We start from the raw sequence: 11124 nt of genomic DNA on the forward strand, positions 1-11124 counted from the left end.
AAGGAAGCAGCGTCTGCAAATAACTTTGTTTGACATAACTACGTTTGGAATTGATCAGTATTATGTGTGGAGTATTGATTTATCTCAGCAGTAGAAATAGTTAATTGTAAAGTCAAGTAGGTGGACAATACATTATTTACAATTGTGTACATGGCACATCATTTGTGACGTATCATCTTTCCTATAAATATATAAATCTAATTTCTTTGTAAAGAAGCTGTTTTGTGTTTGTTTTCCTATGTTCATTTCTTTGCTCCAATACTATTTACGTTTGTTCATAATATTAAGGATATTCATAATTACAAAATAGACTTAACTGCAACAATTGACTCTCAAATTGACTAGCCGTCGGGCATGTCAATTGTAGTTATTTAGTAGCCCGACATTGAAAATCACTAGCCATGGGAGTGGGGCTACCAGAACCTAGAAGTCCTGTGTTACGTGTATTTCTAAGCACATCATAAAATAAGAGAGAAATAGAATAATATCTACGGTAACCACATCTCTGTTCATCACTTCCGTCAAAGCAGTCAGGATGTCCGTCACACTTTCTAGATTTCCAGATGATTTCGCCATTGCTGCAGTTGAAGAGTCCATTTATGGGTAGTACACGAGTCGACGCACGAACAACTGGACTGCCTGTTTTTGGACAATATCAAGTTTATATTACAAGGTAAATGTGCAATATATGGAATCTATACATATATATATATATATATATATATATATATATATATATATATATATACACACACACACATATACATACACACACACACACACATACACACACACACACACACACACACACACACACACATACATACATACATACATACATACATACATACATATATATATATATATATATATATATATATATATATATATATATATATATATATATATATATATATATATATATCAATACTAGTACATTTAAAATGCATTCCTTTTAAACAATTTGTATTTTCTGTGGTTACTTTGTCTCCACAAAGAAAAGTATTTCTTACACACCCATCGGTTACAACATCCGGCTTTATTTTTGATAGCACATACCTGTTTACATATGCATGTGTTAACAATTTCAAAACTTGCGACTGGCTGCTCATGGGTGATGACCTGCTCACCAATGCCATACATCCATTAAAATAACCCAGCACGATCGAAATCGATTACACTGTGAAGTAGAGTTAACCTGACAATCATTTGTTTGTGCCGCGTAAGTTAGCTACAAGTGAAAGGGCTGTAAATAACTTTTAGTCGAAAAAGATGTTAAAATTTGCTTAAAACCTGTTTTTTTAGAGGATATGTAAGAAATAGAATAATACATTGGTGTCCGTTAGATACCATTTATCTTACAACTCGTTGTTTAAAAACGGACCAAACTCGCTTTGGCTACTTAGATACATTTTAAAACCACTGTTTGTAAAATAAATGGTATCTAACGGCCACTCATGTAGCATTCTTTATGTACATGCATCTAGCTATATATAATATTCTTCTCTTGAACAAAACAACATACCCAATTGTTCTGTATTGTTTCTTGCTTTGGTTTCACATACGAATCCTTTTGCAATGGGGTCTCCACACCCAACGTCCTCCCACCAGGACACATTACCGTAGGTTGTCCATGTCACGCAGGACTCAACTGCAGCACCGTCAGGCTGTTTTGTCTGTGGATCTATCGCCTTCCTGAAAACATGATAATGGCAACTATTTTATTAACCCGGATCTTTGTATTACATACCTATTCAATCTTACTATAGTGATATAGACATTTTCAAACCGTATGATTTATCTTGTATCACATATATGTGCGATGTGAAAACTTGTAAATGGGTAAATGGCCTTCTTATTTTAACTGGAGTTAGCGCCTTTTTATTACTGACGTCATCTCTGATTTACAAATTACGTCATTTCGTATGTGAAACTTTACACATGATTGCAGCTGAGAAAGATTCTTAAAGTTAAGTAAACCCATGAAAGGAGGATTGATTAATAGCTTTAAGAAAGTATAGTTATGACGTTAAATTAAAAACCGTGTGTGTACAAAATTAAAGAAGGTATGTAATACATACAGAACTTAAATATACTTTCTTTTCACTATTTATTGCATGAATTTATTTTGCGCAAGAACATACCACTCAAAATGAACTCTTGCAATAAATAGGAAGCGAAAATAACGTATATGAAGTTCTGTATAATATGTATCACTCATGATCCCGTTTTTCGCTTCTTTTATTAGGTTTGCAATTTTGCCTCTGTTGTAATGGGTTGTTTAAAAATCCGTTGTCTTCCGTATGTGGAATTAAAGTTTGCATAAAATAATTGTCTACTGTGCTTGCTATGATAGAATCTAACAGAATGAAACAATTAATAGTGTGTGCTATTAGACTGAATGTTGTAAGACTAACCTAAGCTCAGCCGTGGAAAATGAGCACATCCCAAAGATCCAAATATATGATTACGCGTGCAAGCTTTTAGATAGTAGTGTACAATAACTGACTTGCAGGTTCTTCTAAATGGTTGTCTACAAGTTGCATCAAAATCAGAATTGACATATACTTTCTTATCAAATACGTACAAATCTCTATCCAATGGATGTTGAAAAAGACCCATGCTACTATTGCAAAACAAATTTGTTACACCATATAGCCTCTTATTAGTATGCGATTAGGAAGAAGAAGAAGAAGAAGAAGAAGAAGAAGAAGAAGAAGAAGACGAAGAAGAAGAAAGAAGAAGAAATGAAGAAGAAGAAAGAAGAAGAAGAAATGAAGAAGAATAAGACGAAGAAGTAGAAGAAAATATGTTTTTAAAATAGATTCAATTCTTACCAAAAAGGAGTAAAGTTTGTTTTATTTAACGTCGCTACTAGAGCACATTGTTTTTTTATTTTATCATCGGCTATTGGACGTCAAACATATGGTCATTCTGACACTGTTTTTTAGAGGAAACCCGATGTCGCCACATAGGCTACTATTTTAGGACAAGCAGCAAGGGATCTTTTATTTGCGCTTCCCACAGGCAGGATAGCGCAAACAATGGCCTTTGTTGAACCAGTTATGGATCACTGGTCGGTGCAAGTGGTTTACACCTACCCACTGAGCCTTGCGGAGCACTCACTCAGGGTTTGGAGTCGGTATCTGGATTAAACATTCCATGCCTCGACTGGGATCCGAACCCAGTACCTACCAGCCTGTAGACCGATGGCCTAACCTCGACGCCACCGAGGCCGGTCAATTCTTACCATTTCAGAAACGTGGGTGGTTTTCCATCAGTCCACCTATACATGCCTTGATATTGTTTCGAGAAAGTGTTGTCAGATCGCTTTAGCCCTGCAAATTAAATAACATGATTTTTCAGGTGCTGCAATGCTATAATATATAACATATTGTACACAATGCTATACAACATATTTTATCCTATAACTTACCATTGATATCCACGTCATAAACCCATGTGAAAATTTAGTGTATTAACCCGTTTAATAATGGCATGCAAAATTGCAAGATATTTGGGTAATGCCTTGCTGTGAATGGGTCATTTGTTTACAAACGTACACGACCTACAGGTATACCTCAGCGTAATGTAGCCAAAGATTTAGTTACAATGCGTGACGTCACAGTTATTTGTCCCAATCGTGATGACGTCATATTACCGCTGACGGGGACGTTAGTGTTGTGATTTACTCAAAGTTAAATTAAAATGTTATTTTAGAAGTGTTATAGAATATAAATAGAATTTGCTACTTGTGTTTTTTTACTATGTGAAATATTAACCTCTTCTAGTTAATCGGTATTTGTCGAGGCTCTGCAAACACCGACTAACATACACTCGGTTGCTGTTTTCCATATTGAAAATACCCATGACGAATCTTCTATGTACACATCAGTTAGGATATAACACTCCTCTCTCCTGGTGCAGTTACAATGGAATCAACCACACGGCAGTCTCTGGGCTTACCTATATGGATTTGTCCTGTTATCTTTATGACATGATGTAACACAAAATTCTCTTCCATTGCATCATTGATTGATACGAGGTGACTGCCGTGTTCTGCACACTTCTTTCCTGCATTCATCCAGTGGATTCCACTGTAGCCGTACTTGATGGACGACTTCCCCTCATCTGCTGTATATAGTCTGTAGCAATTCCCTTCGTAGTAGGTCCACGACGAATCACAAGCTGAATCAATTACAGTTAATGTTTAATGAGGTTTTACACAACAAAATGTCTATGATCATGTAAGGCCAAAAACATTTTAGCCACTAATAAGTGTCATATTTATATTTACTGAGAAACGGTGTGTGTGTGTGTGTGTGTGTGTGTGTGTGTGTGTGTGTGTGTGTGTGTGTGTATGTTATTATGTTCTTGGTATATTTTTAAACAAAATAAAATATGATCTAATCTGAAAGTAATTTAATTTCATAATTTAATTTAATTCAATTCAATTCAACTTAATTTAATTGTCTTACACGTCCGTTGGTAAGAACACCATGCGTTATTTATGATAACACATACCCTGTTTACACACGTATGCGTGTTAACAATTTCAAGACATACGACTAGCTGCTCCTAGGTGATGACCCGGTCATGGGCGTCAATCCGGCTTTAAAAGTGGGGGCGGGGGGGGGGGCGTGTTAATGTGTGTGTGTGTGTGTGTGTGTGAGAGAGAGAGAGAGAGAGAGAGAGAGAGAGAGAGAGAGAGAGAGAGAGAGAGAGAGAGAGAGAGAGAGAGAGAGAGAGGAATGTCAATGAAATCATAAAGCTACACTTTAGTGGTTAAACTTTTTTTTCTTTTTTGATTGTTTGTTTGTTGTTGTTGCTATTGTTGTTTTTGTTGGTGGTGTTGTTGTTGTTGCTTTTGCTAAATGAAAAATTGAGGTGTGTGTGTGTGGGGGGGGGGGGGGGGGGGGACACTTATATAGATTGTTCCCCAGCGTTGAAAAGTGAGGGGGACGCACCGATCGACGCCCATGGACCCGGTCGTCAATGCCATATATCCAGTGAAAACCGACACAATGGAAATCGATTACCTTGTGACATATAGTTAACCTGACAATCATGTGTCTGTGACGCGCAAGTCAGCTACAAGTGTAAAGGGTTGTAAATATATTTTAGTCGAAAAAGATGTTAACATTTGCTTAAAAACTGTTTTTCGAGGATATGTAAGAAATAGAATAATACATTCGTGTTCGTTAGATACCATTTATCTCACAACTCGCTTTCGCTCGTTAGATATATTTTAAAACAACTCGTTGTGAGATAAATTGTATCTAATGGCCACTCTATTTATTAGTTAGTAGTATTTGTTGTTGTTGTAGTAATAGTAGTAGTAGTAGTAGTAGTAGTAGTAGTAGTAGTAGTAGTAGTAGTAGTAGAAGTTTTGATTAATCTGTATCTTCACCTTCATCATCTTCATGACATCTACATGAAGGTTTGACTGTCCTTCAGTAATATTAATAGATACATATTTCATATCCATGACAGTGAATAAACTGAAGGGCTCGGGCAGCCTACTAATGCAGGACTTCAGTCAACACTTACTTTGTACGATATAGTTTATCGCTGAAACAATATTAAATGGACTTAGAATTATTTTAAATACAAACCTTTACAAATTAAAAGTGCAAATTGTTGTCCAAATGATGATAAAGTGTTATCGCCTTGCATTCCAAATTTAAACACGGTTTCTTCACTGCCAGTAATCTTTGTATAATCTGTACCATTATGTAATGATACGGCAACGACGTAGATGCCATCTTCACGAAGGTCTTCAGCTTTGCTGGCCGCCAAATCAACTTCTTTTTCTGATAATGTGGCGACTATAACTATAACAATGCCTAGACCATTGATTCTCCTTCCATTGGCCAGTGTCATTTGTGTAGTTAGGGTTTCAATGAGAGCGTCTGCTAAGCTGAAATTACCATCTACAAATATGACCATGTGTAACGAATTGGTAAACGCTGAACGAGTTGTATACATTTTGTTATCTATTTGGATAACCTTATTAGTGTTAAAAGATAAAAGCCCAACTCTTTTGTTGCCGAAGTAAGGTAGCAGATTATATATAGTGTGCAATATTCCCTGCCTTTCCGTTATGTCCCCATCTACAATAAGTGTGATATCAACGGGGTCCGTAAGACATTTTTCCGATTCTGGAAACTCCATGGTTCGACTTTTGTCTGTGCTATTTCCAGTTTCTGTAAAATAAAAGACACGCATTTACGGCTTTAATCGACCTGTGCTAAACTTGTAGCCATTGCAACATGTATTCTGCTCCGCCTACCCCCCCCCCCCCCCCCCCCCCCGAAAAAATTTAATTAATAAAATAAATAAATAATTAAATTAAATTAAATTAAATTAAATTAAATTAAATTAAATTAAATTAAATTAAGTGTATTAAAATTACAATATGAATGAAGATTATCTTTCTTGATTAGATCCATACGAAAACAAATGACTTAAAATGTAATTATTTATAAGAGTACGTTATTGAAAATATGGCCTGAAATACTCTAGTCGAGTCGAAAGTATGCCACCTGACCTATATGTTTGGCCAGTGACCGGATATATATAAAGTTATCTAGTAATCGTTGCTTGTAATATATAATGTAAATAATTATTACAGGATAAATAATAATATGTGGTCCATACAACATTTACCAGTTGTTTGAATGCAATGGTGACCGGTGTATCCAGGGGTACATTGGCATTGACAGTTGCCATCCCGCAGTTGTAATATTAGAGTCCCATTGTTGTAGCACACAACTTTTGACGGGTCGCAATCTGAATAAATTGGAACATTAGTTTTATTATTATTATTATTATTGATATAATGTTATACTGAATTTACTATAAAAACAGACTAAATCACTGGTACTGGAGGGGTCATAGTTATGAGCTAAACAGAGTACAGTGAACTTCTCGTTTTAAGAATATCCTTACATTGACAATAAGGTCCAGTAAGCCCCGGTGGACAATCACAGCACTGACCAGTCTCTCTCGCAAACCGTCGCAATTTACCATTGTTCTGGCAGATAGTCGTTTCTGCTGAACAAGCTGAAAATACACAAATGAACTAATAAACATACAGAAAAAACTGAAAGTATAAATAAATAAATAAATTCAAAAATTTCCATTTTCATTTTCATTTACTCTTTGTGTTAATAATTTGTTTACTGATGTGTCGAATGAACCTTGGTTCGATTATAAGCGCCCTCTTGAACACCTTAATCCCATGCGACGCAAATTGGTACAATATTCCACACCTAATATTTAAATCTTTAGGAGGAAAGAATTACAATCTAAATGTTACCTTTAGTATATATTGATATGCTAGGTAGCATTCATCATTTTATATCAACACTGCATACATAATATTCTTTATTATTACTTCGTTTGTTATTCTCCGACTAACCCGTGCAGTTTTTCTCATCTGCTCCATCGTAACAGTCAGGTGTTTTATCACACATCCAGTGTTGTGGAATACATCGGCCATCTGCACACTCAAATTCACTGGATGGGCAAGTTCCGTCTAGATATTTTAGAAGAAGCAAATTCTGATAAAACAAAATGAAATACAACCTGGACGGACATTCCATTCAGAGATCAAGACAGCGTGCTGATGATATATATTAACTGGTATAAGCACGAAAAATAAATATTACAAAATCTCTCATACGTTTTAACATATAGAAAGGGGGGGGGGGGGGGGGGGGGGCATGGGATCTAGCCTCCCAATAATTAAAAATCAAAAATATTATCGGTATGTCCTAAGGCAGAAATAAATTTCCCTTGGAGAATGCAGGGAATTACATTTTAGGACATTAAGTTTTCAACACACACTGGAAACCCGTAGAAACATTGCTTTGTACCCTCGATTTCAGTCAGCAAACCAATGTCGACTTGCTTCCGCCGTGCCTGTGATATACTCTTTAAAACACAAAATAGTATTAGTACTATCATCGTGTTTTATAGTGGTTGGGTAAACAAGTACAACTGCCATTTTTGACCGAGAATTTGATCGAACTGTGGGGCTAAGTCCCATTGTATGCAATACTTACGGAGAAACAGTCAATTTGTTGCATTAAATTAGTAATTATGTACATATTGAAGTAGACATATGGTTATTTTAATTACTTTTATTTTGAAAATTAAATTCAATAAATATGAAAATAGATAATTTATACGTACATGAATTTATTTGTATAATCTTTGTTTTTCTAAATATTCTACGATCTTAACTACCGCATGCATCCACTGTTATCTGCCCTGAGTTTGAGTTTGGATATTGATTCACCATGTTCCACTGTTAAAGACAAGTTTAGTCACGCACTCTGAATCACGTGGATAAGTCTCATACCAAACAACCACACAACAACAACAGATGAAATATAACATAATTAATAACACCAGCATCATGTACTCGTCTAATCATTCTTTACGTTCCACCTTAAAATAAACGTCTATAATATCAGCAAACTGTTAAAAGTTGCACCATACCAAATAGATGACCATAGGTGACATGGTTAATGTACATGTTTATTTATTTAGTAATTATTATTATTATTATTATTATTATTATTATTATTAAATAAATAAATGCATACTTGAAAAGCACAACATTTGCATGGACAGAACATAAACTGCAAAGCTCATCAGTTACACTACCGTAGTTGCAAATCTAGGTGTAATATGTCAGTTACTCGGTATATTGTAAATAATGTTGTTGTTTTTTTGTGGGGGTTTTTATGAAAATGTCCAAATAAGTTTGAAGGAGACTTGAAGTGTCGGTAGATGGTGATACTGGGACACGACGAATGCCACCTCCGTTACTAGTGTGCTGCGTTAATGCATTATCAATCCTTTTTATTTAGAGACTAACTAACGAGCTACGAGGAATTATGAATTATCTGTCCCGAGTGAATGAATGTTGTAAACCCGAACCTTTGGCGAAGGTTTTACAACATGCATTCAAGAGGGACAGATAATTCGTAACTCCTTGTATCGAGTTGGTTATTCTCTTTATTACCCACTGCAATTTTAACTGATTTTTAATGTAAAAATTCCTCTGCTGTCTACAACAAAGCCATCAGCCAGTACATCATATAGTATTACGCGCATTACATGACGTAATGTAAGTGACGTCATAGCATAACGGCGTTCTTTTCACAGCTAAATGTTTGCAGTACAAAATAATACAATTGTATTTGCATTTGAAAATAATTATTTTTATATATTACTAAAGCCACTGTTTATGAAAATACACCATGTCATGTTTACGAAACAAATGAGTCCATTTGTTTTTGTAAATCTTTGTAGATCGTATAACGTGTGTAATCTGACTCATGAATGGAAACATTATATGAAGGAAAGTGAAGTTCCGGCAACGGCAACCAACCAACCAAACGTCGTGATTTTAGAAGCAATCTGCACACTGCAGAGATCGAAAAGATATTACCCCGTATATTTGAGCCCATATGGGTAATAAATTGCTATAACTACTACATAATGACATATTACGCCTAAATGCATGCATTTGGATCAGTCGTCTTCAATGTGGACAGGCATCACAAATGTGTTTATCTTGTATATATATCCACTATATTTCTTATTCCTACATAATTTACTTCAGATCACAATGGAAGATTTCATCAAGACTACGCTCAACTATAGTGGGGTTGCTTAATAAAAAAAATCGATACTGACTTGAAGAAAGCACCAAATTTGGCATACATGATCCTTAAGGAGTGCATATTGGATTTAGAAGGGGTGCCACGAAATCGGGGGTACGGATGACCTTCAGACTCTATGTCAAGGTCACATTTCATAATAACACTGTGATTTTCTATTTTGGCTAGATTTAAGTACCTCATTCTTCATCAAAGGTGTCCAGATAAAGGATATAGCAATGTAGAAGATATATTTTGAATTGTGTTGTCATGACATTATTTTCAAGGTCAAGGTCATAATGATAAAACATGAAAATCAAAATTAGTTATTTTTGTCAACCCACAGGATCATGGATATTTATATATTATATTCTCAGCCTAGTATCTAATATACTCGAGGTGACCGTGGTAATGTAGGTCAAGGTCATGACAGTCATTTTATCATTCAAGGTCATCAAAGATGAAATTGAAAATGATGCCCGTGAACAAAATTAAAACAGTTTTCTGAAAATGACCACAACTTACATGCATATACCGGGTATGTACCTGCAAAAAACAATCTCTCATGTTGTCATTATCAGACAATGATGGGTGTCATCGGTGATGACAACAAAATTCTCAGTAGCTTCAGATGCCAGTCATTTTTTCACATTTATATTTTGCATAAATTTAGTTATAAATGTACTTATGTTCCACATGACCCACCACATTTGCACATTGTAGTACACTTCAGCCCTGCCAGTTTGCATTTGCAATGTTTGTGACACCAAGGTTGAGCTTTGCAACAGCATTTGACAAATTCTCTGCAGGCCTTTGCTGATTCTTGCAAGAGGGTCGAAACTGGCATCCAAGAATCATCATGCTTTGTCCAGCCATAACCCTGAGGGCTAGGCTGATTTGGTTCTGACCGAAGACAGCTGGTCCATATGCTTGCTTGATACTGTGCCCTGTTAACATGTTGCAGTAATGCAGCCTGGGTTGGAGGTAGACTCTCCATTGCATGTGTTGATTGTGAGAAGAGCTCTTGTCTTAAGTCATTTACGCTGCTCTGGTTGGTGGTCTTATCATACAGAATGCACGTGAATCGTTCTAGTGAAGCAAATGTTGTCATTTCCAGTTCAATGATCTGAAACGGATGGTCAGCCATATGGCAGAATGATTCGGTGACACTTGGATATGACTCCCACGCTTCCCAGGCTTTTTTCTTCCCATTTCCAAAGAATTGTGACGTAGTATCAGATCCTGTTAGTGAGTGGAATACAGGTAAGGCTCGACTCTTCAAATTTCCGAGTTTCTTGCAGATGTTGTTGATGGAATAGTATTGAAACCATTTTTTCTAGAACCAAATGCTACCCACAGTTCAATTTCGGGGCGACTTGATTTAAGAGTGAAGAATATTCCAACGAGTATGACGATGACATCGGTGTCAACTGTTCGTACAAGGATC

General features: G+C 35.9%; 1 protein-coding gene across 1 annotated transcript; it reads right to left on the reverse strand.

The window, feature by feature from the left end:
* Positions 1–177: 177 nt before the first annotated feature.
* On the reverse strand, positions 178–10824 carry LOC121383547. The gene is made up of 9 exons (XM_041513634.1): positions 10633–10824; positions 7424–7565; positions 6952–7065; positions 6670–6792; positions 5616–6206; positions 3967–4188; positions 3251–3338; positions 1526–1695; positions 178–639 (listed from the first exon to the last, which is right to left on the reverse strand). The coding sequence occupies exons 1-9, from the start codon at positions 10822–10824 to the stop codon at positions 368–370; spliced, it is 1914 nt and encodes a 637-aa protein (XP_041369568.1). The 3' UTR covers positions 178–367.
* Between the last annotated feature and the right edge of the window lie 300 nt (positions 10825–11124).

This window comes from Gigantopelta aegis, chromosome 10 (genome assembly GCF_016097555.1).
Source record: "Gigantopelta aegis isolate Gae_Host chromosome 10, Gae_host_genome, whole genome shotgun sequence".
In the NCBI taxonomy this organism is placed as follows: domain Eukaryota; kingdom Metazoa; phylum Mollusca; class Gastropoda; order Neomphalida; family Peltospiridae; genus Gigantopelta; species Gigantopelta aegis.